The following is a 20,075-nucleotide window of genomic DNA, read 5'->3' on the forward strand; positions in this document are numbered from 1 at the left end:
CCGCTATTTGAGAGGGCGCCTGCAGCCTCCATGGTCAGAGCTAACCTGGTGTCACGGGTTATATTGATTTTCCGCGTAAACCAAGCTACTCAGCTTCTTTTCTCCACTGATTTTCCTACTGAGCTATCCTCATTCTATTACTCTTTATATCTTTGATAAATAAATAAATAGGTCACCGAAGCCATCTCTCCTTCGAATACCCTGGATCAGTCAGGGCTGGACCCCGGCAAATAAGAATTCTATAATGCGATAGAGAATCTTTTATTCATCCGAATTCCTCTTGGAAATGTTTTTCTATAACATGCCATGGTAGGTGAGACTTGGGTTTCTCAAATAGGAGAGAGTAATATACTGTAAGAAATAAGGGGAAGAAGGTACTGCTTTTTTATGAAGTAAATGAATAATTGTAAAATGCTGACAATACATATCGTAAATGCTGATGAATGGTACTGTTATTACTGCCCTTACTCTGGATAGAGGGATGGGAGATGAGAAGGAAAATTCAAGGGAATGGTGGAGAAGAAATGGACTTCCCAATGTGACAGCCCCTTGTGCCCTCACCCCAAGTTTCCACTAAGGTTCCTACACTCACCAGACTCTGATGTGAGCTATGAAAGGTGGACACTGGTGGTGGCTGGGCTTTGGGTCCATGTGGGGAGGTACATGGAAATTAAGAGGCATGGGTGGCTGGTTGCAGGTGCTATGCAAGCTGGGAAGGGGAAGGGCACAGAGAGCAGAAGCAAGGGGAAGGGGACCATGACAACCCACAGAATCCTTGATGAAGGCTCCAGGATCACAAGATATTAGAAGCAGGGTCTGTGGTATGTTTACAACACAAGACAGGTTTGGATGCAACTCAGAAGGAAATTACCTCCCAGAACAGATGGGGAATATTCTCCCCATCACTGCCAGAGTGCTCAGAGCAGAATGCTCACAGAACCTACAGGAGCCAAAAAAAAAAGTCATGCAAACTGCCATGAGATAGAGCCCTCAGTGGCCGGAGAGCAGAGAGTCACAAGGCTGGGGGTATCAGCAAGAGTGCCAAGAAGTCCACCACCTTCCCCAGAAAGGAAAGAAAAGGAAACAGGCCCAGGATGGATGGGCTTGGGCCTACCTGGACTCACTTGCTGAGCTTGTCCCCCAAACACTGAACTCTCACAAGGGGGCTGACTCTCAGGCCCACACACATGAGCCTGGGTAAGCCGCGTGCTTCCAGAAACAAGGGCCAACCCTGGGGAGCATAACGCCAGGCACTGGAGAGGGAGATCTCAAGTGGTGGCTAGAATGTGCCATCAGTAGATTATGGGATTGCAAACCTGAGTCACGGAGAAGCAATGGGGACGGAGATGAAGTTGGCAAGGACAGCCTGTAGAAATTACATATAGTCCCAAAGCCCCAAACACCCCCTTATCCATCCTTGCATGCTTTATAGTTCTGAACAAGATCCAGGCAATGCAAATAATCGCTGGGATTCATGGCTCAAGCTTCTGATCACAAGGAGGTTTTGTAAGAAGTCATGGGACAGGGGACCATGGAACATGGTTAGAGAGGTCAGGTTTGGCTACAGCAAAAGATTGTTAGGGTAGCAGCATGACCAGGGACATTCAAACATTAGGAGAAATGTGAGTGCCCCTCTGAATTCTCACTGCTGATAAAAAAGAGGAAGCCCTCGTAAACAAACAGAACAGCAGAACAGAATTTGGTCTTGTATGGCTCAGGAAAAGCAGCTGTCACAGCTGCAGCTCGGGCCCCAGGGCCAGGTTCCCGACTGACCATGTTCTGGGGAATATGGATGATTGGAGTCCTCTCTTTAGGTCAGAAGGTGCCTGAGAAGACGGCTGCGGCCTCAGGTGGAAAGGGTCACCCTGTCAACGTGCTTCTGGTGTGGGGGTCCTGGTCAGGAAGATCCCACCCAGCATCTTACCAGCTCCAGTTCCTGGAGAGAGACACCACAAAGGGCCAGGGTGATGTCAAGACCCCTGGTGACAGAAAGACCTGCTCAGGTGTTCTGAAGTGAGGCAGAATCATCATCTTCAAGCCAAGCACGCTCATAAGAAAACCCCAACCAAGGCCCTTGAGGAATGAGGGTCAGGAACGGGAGAAGTGAGTAAGTGAAGAATTGTGTGAAAAGAAGGCTCCTCTAGTGCCATCTGCGTACAGGGGACGAGAAGGGTGGGTGGGGGAAGACAGAAGACCATCCATGGTGCTCCATGTCAGCATATGGAGACAGGGACACTGGGGCGCAGAACTGGACCACACCTTCCCTGCAGCAAAGTCTTCAACCCCAAGGCGGCCGTGAGTCCTATCAACTACGCACCCGCAAGTCCCAGACCCTCAGAGACCTCCTGGTACTGGGGGAATGGAGCTTGCCTGGAAAGGGACAAACCTCTCCCATTGCAGGAACTGCTGGGCCAAGCCAGGAAGTCAAGTCCCAAGAGAAGCTCAGAGATGAGTCACCCCTCAAACCCTCCAAAAAGCAGGGTATGTGCCCGTTTAGGGGAGGATGTGGATACGTCAGGACACAGTTTAAAGGACTTGACGTTTTCTGGTCACCGTTGAAGGCCTCAAGCAGAGAACCGGTGGAGCAAAACATTTCAAGGGGCTGCAAACACCTTCTCAAAAGATAAGAGACAGAAAAATCTTGGCTAACCAGAACTTCCCTTTGGAAGAGGACTACGTATATTTTTATGATGGGGAGATTGCTTGGGGTGAAATCAAGACGCTCTTTTCCACATCAGCCCAAGGAGGCCTGCGTAAAAGAGAAGGAGGAGGGTTTGCTGCCTAGCAGGGAGGAGAGATGGGTGAATGAAAGAGATGGGGTGGGGTTTAAAGAAGGTAGAGCCTTGCTCCCCACCCCATGACGCCTCCTCAACTGTGCATGAAGGGACCAACTGCACAGAACACCAGAGGCCAGAGGAACGTCTGAGAAAGGGACTGGGCTTCATGTTCCAATTAAATACAAGTCGAGCGAGTCTTAAATTTCGGGGGTCTACATAGCTGAATAATAAGGCAATTTCACTGAGGCAGGTGATGGAGAATAGAGCGAGCAAGTGGTGGCACAATTAATTAAAGTTATTTTTTTAAATATTGAGACAGAAAAGTTCAGAATCATTAAAAACTGAAATAGAATTAACATCACCTGGAAAGGAGCAGCCACGTGCAGCACGGCTTCAGCTGCACTGGACAAGCCCCTGCTCCCCCGAGAGGAGGCCAGTGAGGGGTGGATGGCGGTGGGGAGGAGGGGGGCCCTTCTCATCTCAGGCCCTGCTGAAGGCCTGGTGCAGAGAGCCCACTAATAAGAAAGATGAAAAGTCCCTGTTTGTTACAGAGCTACAAGTCAATTTTAGGACTGTGAAATATGACTTTAATAAATGAATACATAAGCCATTGGGGTCTGAAGCCCAGCACCGCTGAGAACCAAAATGGTATTTAATCCACAGAATCAGACATGCAGATCCAGAGCTGGGGGTCTGATGAATTTTCAAGCTCATTTTGCAAACTTCTTTGAATCCCCGGATGGGCCCCCTTTTCTCTCCCCAGACGTACATGTGGGTGGTGTCCCTGGGTGTGTGGTGAGTCTGAGAACCGGATGGTAAATGTGTACACCTGTGAGTGTGGCCACGGGGTTATCCACTCACAGCTCTGTGTGTGTCTGAGAGGCCCATGCCTTTTCTAAACTGCTGCTCTCAGCGCATTAGTGGCTTTCTCACCACAAAGCTCAGAGCAGAGGAGATGGAATGAAACGACACTGTGGCATAACAGGTTGGAAATCAGAATCTTCTCCCAGATGAGGCTGCTCATCACAGGGACGGCTCGGAACTCAGCCAGAGCCAGTGTTTCTTTAAAGAGGACCCCCCCCCACTCCATCCTTTTTGTCTGCTCTCCCCTCACTTCCTCCTCCTGGCAAAACACTGCAGGGCTCACTGTGAGCCTGATATAAGTTACATACTACCTCATTTAATCCACGGACCCATGCACCTCTCCATTTTACAAATGAGAAAACTGTGCTCAGAATGATAATGGGGCAGACCCAACACTGCACTGCTAGTGAGCAAACAATTCTCAGGATGGGCACGCTTCCCCCCCGGCCCCCTACCCCCACCCCGCTCCTAAAAGCAGGAAACTGAGCTTGGAGCCAGAGGACCTAGGCAGAATTATGGGGATCTAAAATGACCAGTAATATCCCTTACTCTGGAACACAGGACATGGTGCCACCCAACACAGGAGTTACTATCAGATAAATGAGAAGCAAATATATGCTTACCACAGAGCTGAGACATAAGAGACGCCCAGGACACATCCTTTTCCCCCCTCTATACCCATCAAAGAGCAAGGTCAGTGGTGGGTCTAACCCTCACCTGGGTCACTTTTCTTGCTCTTTATCCTTCCTTGCACCTGCGGCCCCCATCCTGTATCCATCTGCATCAGGTCCTAGGTAGGGGGTTTCTAAATTGGAACGCTAAGGCCTCCTTGAGGGGATCCATGGACTTACAGAGACTCTTGAAGCTACACTTAGTGAAACAGGGGCAGTTTCAGGACCAGGGCACCAGGGTTTTAGTCCCAACTTTGCCAATGAATTGCTGTGTGCTCTTGGACTTCACTGTCCATCTCTGGACCTCAGCTTTATCACCCACATCAGGATTCAGCAAACTATGGCCTGGAGACCAAATCTGGTCCATCACTTTTTTTGTGCAATAGAGTTTTATTGGAACACAGCCATGTCCGTTCATTTACTTATTGTTCACAACTGATTTCACAGTACATCGGATAGAACTGTACCGTGAGTTTTGAACTGAAGGATGCCTACGAATCTCCCAGGCATTCAGCTTGCCACCCTTAGGTCCCTCTTCTGCTTTAGACGCCAGAGAAATTTCTCCAAAAATAGATCTGACTATGTCACTTTCTGACTTAAAGCCTTCCATCTGTGTGTATGGATATCAACTGCAAACAGGCGCAAAGGAGCTTAAGGAGGGAAGAAAACATTCTAAAGCTGGTTTATGGTGATGATTCTGCAATTCAATAGATTTACTAAAAATCACTGGCTTGCATGCTTAAAATAAGTGGATTCTATGGTATATAAATTGTACCTTAATAAAGTAATTTAAAAACTTTCAACAGTCCTGGGCCATGACAACATGGAGCTATGTTCCTCTAAGTGTGCCCATGGGCTGGTGGCATCATGTACCGTGTCTGTTAACAGTCCACAATGAGATAAGAGGTGTTCAGAAAGTGTTCCAGCAATTTGGCCTTGCTGTGACACTTTTATTGCAGTTTATGAGTATTGGTCCACAGTGAGTTAAGGAGGAAAAACTGGTCTTCCACCACAGATGGTCTGAGTAGTGCTGCAGTAGGCTAGAGAATAAATCTACTCTCCTCAGCTTGGCATTCAAAGCCCTGCGTGACCTACCCAGCCCTGCAGGTTTAGCCCCCAGTATATCTTCCTTTCAATATACCTATAAGCAACCTACTTTCCAAACTCTGCCAAAATCTCTCATTTACTCCTTCAATCCATCACCTCCATCAATGCAAATGCCTTTCCCTTCCTTCTTCAATAAGTGTTTGTTCATCTTCAAGACTCAGCCTGGCTGTCTTGTCCTCTTAGGAGTCATCCTCACTATCTTGCCCCAAGACACCCTCTTCCCCAGGGGAAGTATTTGACTTGTTACCTTTCTGAACCTCAATTTTTCATCTGTAAAATAGGCATAATAATAGCACCTCCCTCGTAAGATTGTTATAAAATTATTGCTAGAAGGCTTCAGTGTCTGCATCCTTCCAGCATCCCATGGAATCCACACGCATTCCACTATGCTGTGTTTATATAAATAAACAGTATCAATCAGTCTCCTCCTGCAAACTGTGATCTCCAGGGAGGCAGGGGCTATACTGGATCTCTCCTGCATCCTCCAGGACTAATTAGCAGAAGCAGCTTGGTAACCACGAGGTGAACAAGTGAGTACATAAAATCCTTTCTAGACCAAACCTCTAAACAAGAGGGCAAGCGGTATATAGATAATTACTCAAAAAAAAAAAAAAGTCAAACTATGATAAAACACCATACCTGGTAGAAATGTGGCCAGAAGGTGCTGATGGCAAGCTCTGCCTTCACCCAGCCCTCGGTGACCACCCCAGACACGTTCCAGACGGGGTTTCCCTGGGGTCCACCGTTCACCTTCACATAGACATTTAGGGCCCCTGGGCTGGACCGGTCACGGCTGGAGAAGTAGTAATGGAAATCAATGCAGTGGGTGTCATTCTCCTTCAGGGTCGGCAGGAGAAGGTGGGCCTTCTGGCCAGAGGCCCTCCCAGAACTGTTCACCATCATGAAGGATCCTGGAGACCCACAAAAAGGGCGGGAGGTAGAGACAAGGAGAGAGAAAGAAAATCCTTCTGAAAATCAGTCACACCCGGAAACACAGTAGCCAGAAATCCAGTCCCTCTAGGAGGGTCTGGTTGACCCCCAGGAACCCACATTTCCTTTCTGAATTCAAGTATCCTCTTCTGCAACTGGGAATAAAGTGTTACTCACCAAGGTGGTTTCGTAAGAATTAAGAGAAGGTAATGCACAAAAAATATTTCTAGAAAGTAAACAGTCTATAAATACATATAGAACAACAACAAAACTCAGTAAAACCAGTAGCTCCTACAGGAAGCATGGAATAGAAACTCAGGAATTTAGTTGACTGTAACCTCCATGGATGAAATGAGGTGAAATAAAACCTCATTCAAGCTCAGGTGGTCTCAATGGAAGCAGAAGCTCTGCAACACCAGGGTGTTGTTCTAACATATTACACCTTGAGCCTTGCATTAATATGAGAAATATACCAGAGGAGGACATATAAAAGTACAGTATACTCAAGAAAGCAAAGAAGACCTTGGAGATATGTAAGAACTGACTGAAAGATGGAATGGAGAGTAAGTAATACTTGCTGAGAACTTAAGGAGTACCAGTGTGAGGCTTAGTTTCTTATTTATATTTTGTTCAATTTAATCTTCAGAACAACCCTGGGAGAAGAAGGCTTTTCATTTTATTGAAAGACTGAATAACTCACCCTGGACCACTCAGACAAGGAAGGATGAGACCCAGATTCTCTTCAACCTCAAAGTTGATGCTATTTTTATGGGCTGCAGAAAACATGACTCCCTGGATCCACACTCTTTGCCTTTGACTTGCCCCCACTTCCAACAGAGGCAGAGAGCATGTCCTCATCCCATGCTTTGGGCTCTACTTGCTTTGGTCAGCAGGATGCTAGGAGAATGAGGCTTGAAACATGCTTGCCTAGCCAGGCTTGCCCTCTTGCACTACTGCTGTCTTCCAGGAGAAGAACGTGCCCCAGGTTGCTGCTGCCTCTTCGGCTTGAGATCAAGGACAGACACGTGTGGAAAAGAAATAAGCCCAATGGAGAGTAAAGAACCCAGCCAGGCCTCCCATGTAACTGGGAGTGCAGCCACATAGCCAACAAGCCCAGCCTGGGTCAGCCAAGCCACAACAGAGGCTCAGACCCAGGAGTGTGAGAATAAAGTGTGCTTGTAACTTCTCTCTTGGTTTGCCAGGTGCGTTATTGTGGCAACAGTTCCCTGATGAGGGTCATCTGAGAGAGCAGCCCTATGAAAGAAGCCACAGCGGGGCACATTTCAGTTCAAAGGCCCTTTTAACAAGTAGAACGGATGCAAAACTAGGGTGGACTACCCGGGGACAAAGTGAGTCCCTCATCGCCACAGGTGGCTAAGCAGAGTCTGGACAAATTGAGCAGACGTCTAAGGAACTTTCACCATCAACTGTGAGGCCGAACTCTATGACTTAAGAGTCTTATGAGTCTATGGAATAAACTGCATCATAAAACACAGTAGATAAAACTCAAGTGATTGTGCAATGAATATTCCCACCAAGAAAACCACTGCTGCTTTGAAATCTTATTTTAGGCACTAAAATCTTCAATCAGAATGAAGCCTTAAGACTACTTATCCTCAACCAAGATGAGCCACTTCAATACCTATCAGTAGCCTCATTCTTTCACTCTAATCCCCAAAAGACTAACAGTTGCCAGATACTCAGTGCTAGGCAATCCATATCCTGGGGTTCTAAAGGGTACCGGTCATTTACAGCCTGTATTCTCTGGGTTCAGAATAAATTTTAAAATAGACACAGGAGACAGAGTTCAAAATCTCCACTTTATTACAGAGCTGGATTAGAGAAAGGAACATGGATTTGAGGACAAATTAGGCTTTCTTGCACTTTCTCCCCTGAACCAGCATGCAAAGTAGTTGGACCATCGAAGACTCCTTCCTTCCAACTCTACCCAGATCCCTAAGGCTCATTCCTGAAATAAGCCAACAAGAAGCAAGGTGATAAAGGCAGCAACCTGAACCAATGGCTACCAGACTTTTATATCCAATAACTTTCAATATCCAAGCAGAAAACTCACCCACCCTCTAAGTAGGAGCCTTGAAAAGTAGAGCAAAAGCAGTATCTTACCCATGTTTCCAAGCAAATCAAACTTCCTAGTTTACAGCTAGGCAGCAACCCAGGTACATGGGGAGCTGTCTCTTGTCAGATGTTGTCTCTAATCATCACACCCTCCAGGCAGCAAGGAAGGCGCCACTGCATCGGGGAAAGAGGCGCAGAGAGAAGTCGGCACCCGTGCCCTCACCTGTTTGCTGATCTGCATCCCACAGGGTTCCAAAGATCTTCCTGGGAGGGGAGAGTGCTAACTCACAAGCCCCACAAGCCCCTGGGCACAGAGTGGGGTGCATCTGCAGATAGGGAAGGCAGCCTGAGAAACAAGCGGTGTCAGAATCCTGGGATGCCCCAGAGACATTTAAGCACCTGCCCTCCAGCCAGTTCACACACCTGGTTTCTTACTGCCCACAGCACAGTCAGTCAGGAAAGTTTCCCATGCACCAGCTCAGGTTCCCCCTTCTTTGCATCCTAGCTCTAGTGATGAAGTAGGCTCACTGATGGGATGGAGCCAGGTAACACACATCCACCCCAGCAAGTCTAGGAATCCTCTTCATTGTGCAGCCTCCATGAGTGCATGGCCCTCCATCAAGCCTTCATGTAGGAGAAACTGCTGGTTGACTAGCAAGCCTGTACTCTCTGTGCTGGGCAGAGTTGGACTATATTCCCCAGCCTCCTTTCAGAGTTTGGCGAGGCCATGCAACTGGGTTCCAGCCAACAGGTCCTAAGGATGAAGTCTGCCACTTCCTGGCTTGATTCTTCAAGGCGGACAACCTCTACCCTCACCTGGCTCCCACTGCTTCATCCTCCTTTAATCTCATCCTTCACAAGATGATTCCTGGACCAGGAGTCTCAGAATCACCTGGGAGCTGGTAAGAAATGCAGACTCTCGGGCCCCACCCCATATCTACTGAATCTGAATTTGCATTCTATCAATATCATGAGGTGATCTGTATGCATATTCAGGCCCCAGAATCACTGCCACGTTGTCTTTTTCCTGTCCACCAACTGAAATGACAGGATTCCAGGAGCCTAAAGGACAGCAAAGCCACAATTAAAGGAACCCAGTTCCCCGAATGACCATGACCACGAGGAAGGCCATCACTATTAGGAACACTCCTTGTGGACTTCAAGCAAGGAATAAACTATTATTGGGTCATTAAGCTGTTGAACATCTGACGTTTACTTCTGCAACTAGCATTATTGTTATTATTTTGGCATCCCTGCGGAACCCCAACTTCCTGCAAGTCCCTTTACTTAAGCAGATAACATGAGCAATGATAGTTACTAAGCAAGGTTGCGAGATGCTCCAAACAGGGACATCATTGAGAGAAGCGTCCTTGGGTGAAAAGAAGTAGGAAAGGCTGAGAATGAAAAGCATGGGTTCACGGAAAAAAAAACCCTCAAGAAGGAAAGAAACATCCTGAACCTTCGTTAAGATACTTCATGTCTCAGGGGGACCAGAGTGGGTTGCATTAGGGCAAACCGTGTTCCCCACTACCACTACCCTCACCCCCAATGTCAACTTGTGGGACTTCACATGCATCCTCAGGCCTGTAGACCAGACAGAAAGGTATACATTAGGGGGCAAGGATCAGAGAGATATATAAGAAAACGGAAACAAACAGAAGAAAAGGATGACCGCCCACGCCTCCCCACCCAGCCGACCTGCAAAGGAGGGGAGGGTCAGGCCAGAAGGGACTAGTGGAGCCCTGCTCAGGAATGTCCCCATGAGGCTGCCTTGGAGTCCAGGTGACAGAGTGTAAGAGAGGACCCTCTGGGGACGTGGATGGAAGCTCAGCAGCATCTGGTCTGCCCACAGGATGGGGGGTACGGTGACACTGGGAAGGGCATCCAGAACAGCAACTGTGGCGAGGGTCTCCTCCTATGCCCTGCAGGCAGTGGGCTTCCATGAGGAGTCCAGAGTATAAGTATGTTCTTATACTCATGCACTCAAGACCGACCCCAGGGATTCTCACAAGAGACTTGAGAGCCTTAGGAAGGCAGAAAGAGGCTTGGCAGACAAGCAGGTAGAGACCTGGGGACATAAGATTTAGACCTGGATTAGTGTCCAATAACCATTGTAACTATTACCACAAACTCAGTGGCTTCATACAACACAATCGTATTCTCTCTTTTAGAAGTCTAAAATCAAGGTGTTATAAGGCTGCTTTCCCTTTTGGAGGCTTCAGGAGATAAACTGTTTTCTTGCCTTCAGTGGTTGCCTGCATTCCTCGGCTCATGGACCCTTCCTCCATTTTCAGAAGGCCATCACTCCAACCTCTGATTCCACAGACACATCTTTTTCCGACTTTGGCTCTCCTATCTCCTTCTTAAAAGGACCCTGAACAATTAGGATCCACCCAGACGTTTAGGATCATCCCTCCACTGCAGTGCCCTTAATTCAGTGACATCTGCAAAGCCCCTTTTGTCATGGAAAGTAACATATGCACCTTTGCAGATATTTGTGTTAATATGACCAAACATACTGCTAAGCTACTGAACCAGATATAGAAGAAGGATGGCAGATTGAATCAGAAGCCAGCAGGTATGCACTGCCTGAACAGCAGGTGCCCCAGGGAATCTGAGTGCTACTATATAAGTGTAAAAGGTCCCTTGCAGTATTAGATCCTGTCACCATGAATGTCTTATAATGGAAGCATGGTATAAAAAGCAAAATGTAGGGCTGAACCATTTGGCTCCCAATCTGGACAGAAAAAGAAAAAGTTCTGGGAAAAGAGCAGGGAAGACCCACATTTCAGCAGTGGAAATTCCTCAGAGCAACTAGCCCATGGAACCATTGCGTCATCCATGGCTCCTCAGACACCCACTCCCACATGTTCTCAGGCCATCTTCCAAGCTCATCGGACCTGTGACCTGGAGCAGAAATGTGCCCTATAGTCTGGCCACTCAGTATCTGAACTCTCTTCCCATGTCTGGGGAACCCCTAAAGTTTTAAAGCAGAGCCCACTTCCTCTTTGGAAATGGAAAAGACCAGGTGCCCTCTGTCCCAGCCTCCTCTGTAGCTAGGACTCAGACACACGATCTCAGGTCTACCAAACAGGCATACCCAACCCCAATTTCTGAACCGAACTCTAGAGACTAGAGTCTCTGAACCAGGGCTCAGTGAAGGAGAGTCTGTGTGGAGAGGGTAGCAGCCATGGTAGCAGAGGCAGAGGAAGGTGCCTCTGAGCTGTAGAGGCAGTGACCACAGAGGACCTTGAAGCAAACCCAGCCTGGCTGGAGTGGAGCACAGCCCGTGAGCACAAGACACAGAGGCAGGGGTAACTACACAACCAGGGTGAGTCAGGACGTCTTCCAGGAATGGACTGAGCTGAGCTGGCATCTTAAGAGTGAACAGAAGCCAAACCTCACCAATCACTGAGCATATTATGAACCCTGATAATAGAATCTGACCAAGCTTAAAGCCCCTTCCTGTACCTGCAGGAACGCCAGCACCAAGCAACACTCCCTATGTATTGATATTTCCAGAAGTGCCCACAGCACCCCAAGGAATGACACCAGTCCCCTCGTCCTCAGGGCACTTCCAGATGCAAATTCCCCCATATTCCCCTACCATCATTTGTGATGGCTCTTGTTTCTTGTTCCTGTCTCTCTGCCCTGGAACAGACTCAGGGGACACACAATACAACTGCTTTGGCCCCAACAATCGGAAGGTTCTAGGGCTAGCTCTTTCTGCAAACCCACAAGGCTTTTTTTCTCCCCCTCCTCCATCAGGGTCTATGCTCACCACTGCCCCCTACAGTTAGCTCTTAATTCCACTTGGCATCATCCTTCATGATGGATTTCTTCCTCCACCGGTGGCCAGGCAACAGGCTTCCTCCAGTATTTGCATCACTGCACGGGGCTGTTTTCTTTTCCTCTCCTGATGCCCCTTCCACAGGAGTACTGTCAGCCTATCAGGTTTAGTGTAGATCAGAAGATCTAAAGAGATACAGGTGATATAGCTCTGAACTCCACACATCAGAACATGCAAGCCTCTCCTCTTTCCCAGCTGGGGTCGGTCCCTTCCACTGAAGTGCTCCTGGTGGCAGTTTGGGAGGGCATTTCTAGTAAATCAAACAGCACGTGCAAAGGCACAGAGGCAGGAAGCCGCAGCAGTCCATAGCCAAGCCTGGTGTCTCAGCGAAGGGTGGGATCCAGCCATCTACAGCCCCACGCACATCAAGCCCACCTTACAGAGGTCTGGCCAGGCCCTCTAGAAAGGAAGGAAGGCTATCTCTGGGCTGAGTGCAGGCCTGCCTGCCGTCATAGAGACTGCTCAGGAATGAAAGCCCGCATACATCAGCAGCACAGTGGGGCCATCTTTGATCAACAGGTTGGCTTAATTAATACCATCCCGGGGCTGTCAGTTTCCTGGAGATCAAAAATGAGCCTGTCATTATGCGATATCAGTCAGAAACAAGAAAGGGAAAGGCTGTAAATACATTCTCCCCCCTCCCCATTTTTTTTTCCTCCCCTTCAAAAACCTACTGGCGTGATCAGGAACATAAAACAGCCTTACTTTCCTCATAGTTATTACACATAGTCCCCAAAACTGTGGAATTAAACCAGGAAGTACTCTCTGGCTGGCCATAAATTTTGCATTTTTTTCCCCTTCGTGCATAATAATGCCTTGATAAGAGCCCCGTTATTGATGTGTCTGCGACACAGATCCCCTTTTTGGAGGCAAAAACGCCTCTCCGCAGCAGATGGTGGCCATTGTGTTTACACATGAGCACCTCAGGATTGCATTTCCTCACGTCGGCAATAAAAAGAAAGCCCTAATTGAGTTTTTAATGGCTTTGCACATTGTTCATTAAGATTACATGAGTGTGCTCGCAACTGGCAGCTGAAGGCCTGGAGCTGGGAGCCGTCCCTGCAGACAGGTGGCCCTGCCAGCTTCCAGCGCCAGCACCTACAAGGAGGGAGCGGATGGTGGCAGGACCCAAACGCTGCCCGCAGCCAGCGCAGCTGTGATAGCGTGGAACACGTCCTGGACTTGCAGTCAAGAAAACTGGGTCTCAGTCCCACACCTGTCAGTCCTTAGGTGCATCACTTTGAGCAAGTCAGTGAGCCTCCCTGGACCTCAATGTCCTCGTCTGTAAAATGGGATAATGAAAGCTACACATCCAAGTCTTGTTGTTGCCTGCTTTTTGGTGTATATTACACGAAACACTGGACCTGACTCAATAAGCATTAATTTCAGAACAAATGGCCAGCAGCAGGTGACAACGAGCCAAATGCAATTTGTTTGATGCCACTAATGCTTATTAAGAACTTAGTACATGTCAGGCATGATCTAGGAAATAAAATTTTAATTTAATTTTAATTAAATATAAATAGGCATGCATTGCTATTAGCTACTAAATCAGAGAACGCAGTTCTAGACCCTAAAGTCTCTGCTTATTGAACAAGTGTAATTAGTATGTTTAAAACTTTCTACCTCTGTAACTTGATCTGACATTTTTCCACATCCCAGTGAAGTCATGCCATGCTCTCTCTGATCTAAAGCAAGGAGCATAGAGGAAAAAAAGAAGTCTTTTTCCCAAAGTTACAGAGGTATTAACAACCAGAGACATCACTTTGCAGACAAAGGTCTGAATAGTCAAAGCTATGGTTTTTCCAGTAGTCATGTATGGATGTGAGAGTTGGACCATAGAGAAGGGTGAGCACTGAAGAACTGATGCTTTCAAATTGCAGTGCTGGAGAAGACTCTTGAGAGTCCCTGGGACAGCAAGGAGATCAAACCAGCCAATCCTAAAAGAAATCAACCCTGAATATTCATTAGAAAGACTGATGTGGAAGCTGAAGCTCCAACACTTTGGCCACCTGATGCGAAGAGCCAATCCATTGGAAAAGACCTTGATGCTGGGAAAGATTGAAGGCAGGAGGAGAAGGGGACAACAGAAGATGAGATGGTTGGATGGCATCACTGACTCAATGGACATGTGTTTGAGCAAGCTCCAGGAGTTGGTGATGGACAGGGAGGCCTGGAGTGCTGCAGTTCACAGGGTTGCAGGGAGTTGGACACAACTTAGCAGCTGAACAACACCACGGACGTAGAAACTCATAAACATACCCATTTCACTTGTTGAATAAGCAGACAATTTAGAGTCTAGAACTACAGTCTCCGAATTAGTAGCTAATAGCATTGTGTCCCTACTTAAATTTTATTAACATTAAATTAAAAATTCATATTCTTAGACATAACTAGCCATATTCCAAGGACTCAGCTGATACCATGTTTTACAGTGAAAACAGAGAAAATCCCCACCATCAGAGACAGTTCTATTGAATAGTGCTGGCCTAGAAATTGCAGATTATTCATCAGAGCATAACAAATTATATCCAGGGGAGACAAAGGAGCTTAACTAATCAACCAACTCATTTTAGAAATCCCAGTGCGGGGAAGGGACTTGCTTAAGGTCACACAAGCCAGTGAAGGCTCTGGGTCAGGTTTCCTGACTCCTGCTTCAGTTTGGACCATGAACAACTCTGCCCACCATGCTTGAGTTCCATGGGCCGGGCACTAGTTACACAAAGAGTTACTTTCTTAAGATCCTGGGCCAGGGGCGGGGCAGGGGAAGGGAAATGCTGCCTCCAAGAGGCAGAGTTCTTTTTTTTTTTTTCCCCTGGCCACCTGGCATGTGAGATCTTAGTTTCTGATCAGGGATCAAACCCACACCCTCTGCAGTGGAAGTGCAGAGTCCTAACCAGTGGACCACCAGGAATGTCCTGGAGGCAGAGTTCTTAAGCATTCCAGGGCCAGGTGTCTTTCAGGAGAAGTATGCACACACAGGGCACTCACTGCCCCAGCTCTGAAATGCAGTTCAACCACTACCTGTTGAGCCACCAACCCCAGGTACAGGGGATCCTGCAGGGCACTCACAGAGAAGCCCTGCAGTTACCTGGTCTTGACTAGAAGCCCGGCTATCCGTCTTTTGCCTGGATGATCTCAGATGAATCGCCTAAACTCTGTGAGCCTCAGCTTCCTTTTTTGTATTCCACAAAGATACATCTTAGTAGTCAGGACAAGTAAATGAAACAATTTATAAAGTATCTAGATAAGGATTGCGTATTGTAGGTTCTCAAAAAAAAATAAAAGCTCCTTTCTTTCCCCAATTTTTCAATATAGTGGGAGGCCTCAAAAGACTGAAGAAAAAAGTAGCAAAGACTCTACTGAGAAACATAATAGAATCTGTTGCTCTATTCTGACCCCTTGCAACTCATCAGTCATCAAATTCTGGGGCTGACTTCTCCTTGTGTTTCTTGTATCATCTCCTTCCTCTCCACTCTCACAGCTACTAGACTACCTTGTGTCCAGGACATTTGTATTATGGGACTTCTGTCTGTTTCATGGATGTTTGCAACAATTTCCTACCCAGTGTAGTCCTTAATTCCTTCACCATCCAATGTAGCAGCAAGTAGCATCATCTCCCTAAGATGCAAAACTGACTGTGACATATCTTAAACTTCCTAGGAAGTCCTTTTTTTATAGGAAACTTTCTGTCTCCTATAAAGTCCAGAGTCTTTCATGGAGATGTTTGAAAGCCTCCATATCCGGCTTCTATTTCCTGCCTTGTATATGAATACTCTCCCACTACACAGCCGTCAACCACTCTATGGTAAGTTAATAATGGTTTCCCAAAGATGCCCATGTTCTAATCTTTCAGTTCAGTTGCTCAGTCATGTCCAACTCTTTGCGACCCCATGAATCGCAGCACGCCAGGCCTCCCTGTCCATCACCAACTCCTGGAGTTCACTCAAACTCATGTCCATTGAGTCGGTGACACCATCCAGCCGTCTCATCCTCTGTCGTCCCCTTCTCCTCCTGCCCCCAATCCCTCCCAGCATCAGAGTCTTTTCCAATGAGTCAACTCTTTGCATGAGGTGGCCAAAGTACTGGAGTTTCAGCTTTAGCATCTTTTCTATCTTTAGAGCCTGTGGATGTGTTACCTTACATGCCCAAGGCTGCAGATATAATTGCTGATCAGATGACCCTGCGACTGGACTATTCTGGATGAGAAAGGAGGAAGAGGCAGAATCAGAGAGGGAGGTGAAGAGCCTTCGCTGCTGGCTTTGAAGATGGAGGAAGAAGCCACAGACCGAGAAATGGCAGTGGCCTCTAGAGACTAGAAAATGCAAGAAAAGCTTCTCCCCTCCCCCAGAGCCTCCAGAAAGAAACACAGCCCTCCAGACACCTCAATTTTATCCCAGTGAAACCCATTTAGGACTTTGGACCACCAGAAATTGCTGTTACAGCAGCAATGGGAAACACTCTCTAGACTTCTCTGCATCTGGGTCTTTGCTCAGGTGCTGCCATTTCTGAAGTCCACACTGCGTGGCCCTGTCATGGTCCTTCACTAGATTATTTACATACACTTCTCTCTTTGTTTTCACTGAAGCCTACAGAATGGTTATTCCTGCACTGCTGACTCTACCCATGGCTCTCTCATAGCTCTCCTGGACACAGCCTAATTTAAAAATCCAGGATGATGAAGTTTGGCTGTCTGATCACAATAAAAGGGCAGGGGGCACAAAAGTGTCAAAAGACACAGTGTACCATAATAAGAAAATACATGGGGAAGAGAAACACAATTCTACCAGAAGTATCAGGAAAACTAAACATCATTAAGTCAGTCATAAACATAAGGATCTACCAATAGCCAGGGTAACAAATGCATTTGACATTATTCATACTATCAATGAAAGCTTTCTAATTATCATGCGTCAAAAAAAAAGGAAAGAAATGTGCTTCCTTTCTAATACAACAGACAATCAGGGCGGGAGGGGGATTAATTACAGCTTAATGGACACATAATATCTATTTAGAACAAAGAAAATACATCCTGAAGTTTCAAAGGCACAGAACATTTGTGAACGCTTCTTTTTTTTTTTTCAGAGTCAGTTTGTGTGAACAAGTAATAACTATTTCTGTAATCATTCATTCAGACCAATAAGTTGAGGTTTAAGCATTTCATATGCAAATGTGTTAAGGCAATTCTCCAGGAAACAGCTATCTGATAATCCATGTAGGGGTGGATAATGTAGCTGAAAAATGGAATTAAACTCAGGTGATTGGATTTGAAGGTGCTGCTGGAAGGAGGCTCTCGGCATGAATCTTTCCCCCCAAGACTTGGTACCTGGGTGCCTGCATTCCTTCCCCATCCCTGAGAAAAAGATGAAAAGTGAGGGAAAGAGGGAGAGAGAAAAGAGAAGGGAAGGAGAAAGAACGGGGGAAATAAGGAGAGGATAAATTAGGAGTAGACAAGGAAGATGAGGAGAGGAGACACACAGAGAGATGCAGAGGGGAAGGAGGAAGGCGAAAGGCGAAAGGGAGGTGGTGACACGAGAGAAACGCAGTTCAGTTGAGGAAAAGAGCACTGAGCCAGGTGGGAGAGGAGGGGAGGAGGACAGTGATGGAGACAAAGCAGAATAAAACCTAAACCCCTTAACGTCTTCTCACGCCCTTTGCTCCCGAAATCAAATTCAAGCAAAAGCCTTCTCATGACATTCTTTTTCTGGACCTTCAGTTCAGTTCAGTTCAGTTCAGTCGCTCAGTCGTGTCCGACTCTTTGCGACCCCATGAATCGCAGCACGCCAGGCCTCCCTGTCCATCACCAACTCCCGGAGTTCACTCAGACTCACGTCCATCAAGTCAGTGATGCCATCCAGCCATCTCATCCTCTGTCGTCCCCTTCTCCTCCTGCCCCCAATCCCTCCCAGCATCAGAGTCTTTTCCAATGAGTCAACTCTTCGCATGAGGTGGCCAAAGGACTGGAGTTTCAGCTTTAGCATCATTCCTTCCAAAGATATCCCAGGGCTGATCTCCTTCAGAATGGACTGGGTGGATCTCCTTGAAGTCCAAGGGACTCTCAAGAGTCTTCTCTAACACCACAGTTCAAAAGCATCAATTTTTCAGCACTCAGCTTTCTTCACAGTCCAACTCTCACATCCATACACGACCACTAGAAAAACCATAGGCTTGACTAGACGGACCTTTGTTGGCAAAGTAATGTCTCTGCTTTTGAATATGCTATCTAGGTTGGTCATAACTTTCCTTCCAAGGAGTAAGCGTCTTTAACAATAATCATATGATGAAACCAGATACAGGTAAACATCACAGGGCACACCAGGTTCTCCCCATCTATAGTTATATAACTCGCCTCCCCCAGTATCGCAGCAGCAGCAGCAGCAACAGCAGCATCTCAACATCCCAGGGGAAAAATAAGCATGATTGTTGGAAAATCAATGGAACCCAACACAGGACAGAATGAGACGTCGGCGACATAAATGATGAAATCTAAGGGTTTGTCTGAGTTGCTCTCTGACACGGGGTTAGCAGGACTCTTTGGGCAAAGTCAGGACAGAACTGATGGGCAGGAAACGCCACTCTCCCTTCAGACTCAACCCTCTTCCCGTGCCCCCATCTTCCTCACAGGCGCCTCTGTGAGTGAGGGATTCTCTCTCCGTTTCTTCACCTGGAAAACAGGCGTGCAGCCAGAGCTTCTGAAGTCTCTACAAGCAGAGAAGTCAAGGAGCTACAGTCTCATGACTAGTTAGTGGTATGGAAGGAACCAGGACTGGCTTGGACTTTCTTTTTTTTAACATAAATTTATTTATCATAATTGGAGGTTAATTACTTTACATTATTGTATTGGTTTTGCCATACATCAACATGAATCCGCCATGGGTATACATGTGTTCCCAATCCTGAACCCCCCTCCCTCCTCCCTCCCTATCCCATCCCTCTGGGTCATCCCAGTGCACCAGCCCCGAGCACCCTGTCTCATGCATCGAACCTGGACTGGCGATCTGTTTCACACATGACAGTATACATGTTTCAACGCCATTCTCCCAAATCATCCCACCCTTGCCCCCTCCCACAGAGTCCAAAAGACTGTTCTATACATGTGTCTCTTTTGCTGTCTCGCATACAGGGTTATCGTTACCATCTTTCTAAATTCCATATATATGTGTTAGTATACTGTATTGGTGTTTTTCTTTCTGGCTTACTTCACTCTGTATAATAGGCTCCAGTTTCATCCAACTCATTAGAACTGATTCAAATGTATTCTTTTTAATGGCTGAGTAATGCTCCATTGTGTATATGTACCACAGCTTTCTTATCCATTCGTCTGCTGATGGACATCTAGGTTGCTTCCATGTCCTGGCTGTTATAAACAGTGCTGCGATGAACATTGGGGTACACGTGTCTCTTTCAATTCTGGTTTCCTCAGTGTGTATTCCTGGCTTGGACTTTCTAACTAGGCTCCTCATGGAAAGAGGGTGAAGGAGATGAGACCCTTTGCCTTGGCTCTTGTTCCAAGAGAAAGTCATCTTCATCTTCCCACAAGAATTCCTTTCTCGTATTCGTCACACTTGCTCATTAATAACAACAACAGCAAACACATATTATCGCATTTGACTTCTATTCATTCAGAAGAATTCTAATATCAGCTCTGTGAAGTGGTTGCTATTATCATCCTTGTCTTACAGATGAGAAAACTGAGGAACAGAGAGGTTAGGTAACTTTCCCGAGGCCACACAGCTGGCAACAGGGCCAAGATTCAAACCCAGGAGGACGTTCTAATCATCTGTAAGCTCTTAGGCTCCA

At 46.9% G+C, this 20,075-nt stretch overlaps 1 protein-coding gene across 7 annotated transcripts in view; it reads right to left on the bottom strand.

The window, feature by feature from the left end:
- PTPRT (protein tyrosine phosphatase receptor type T) overlaps positions 1 to 20,075 on the bottom strand; it is a 1,153,310-nt gene that overhangs the window by 730,678 nt on the left and 402,557 nt on the right. For all 7 annotated transcript variants that reach the window (XM_070381763.1, XM_070381762.1, XM_070381758.1 and 4 more), the window contains exon 3: positions 6,059 to 6,330. In XM_070381763.1, the coding sequence (XP_070237864.1) occupies positions 6,059 to 6,330 (272 nt within the window). The remainder of the gene's footprint in view (positions 1 to 6,058; positions 6,331 to 20,075) is intronic.

The sequence above is a fragment of the Bos mutus genome, chromosome 13 (assembly GCF_027580195.1).
Source record: "Bos mutus isolate GX-2022 chromosome 13, NWIPB_WYAK_1.1, whole genome shotgun sequence".
Classification (NCBI taxonomy): domain Eukaryota; kingdom Metazoa; phylum Chordata; class Mammalia; order Artiodactyla; family Bovidae; genus Bos; species Bos mutus.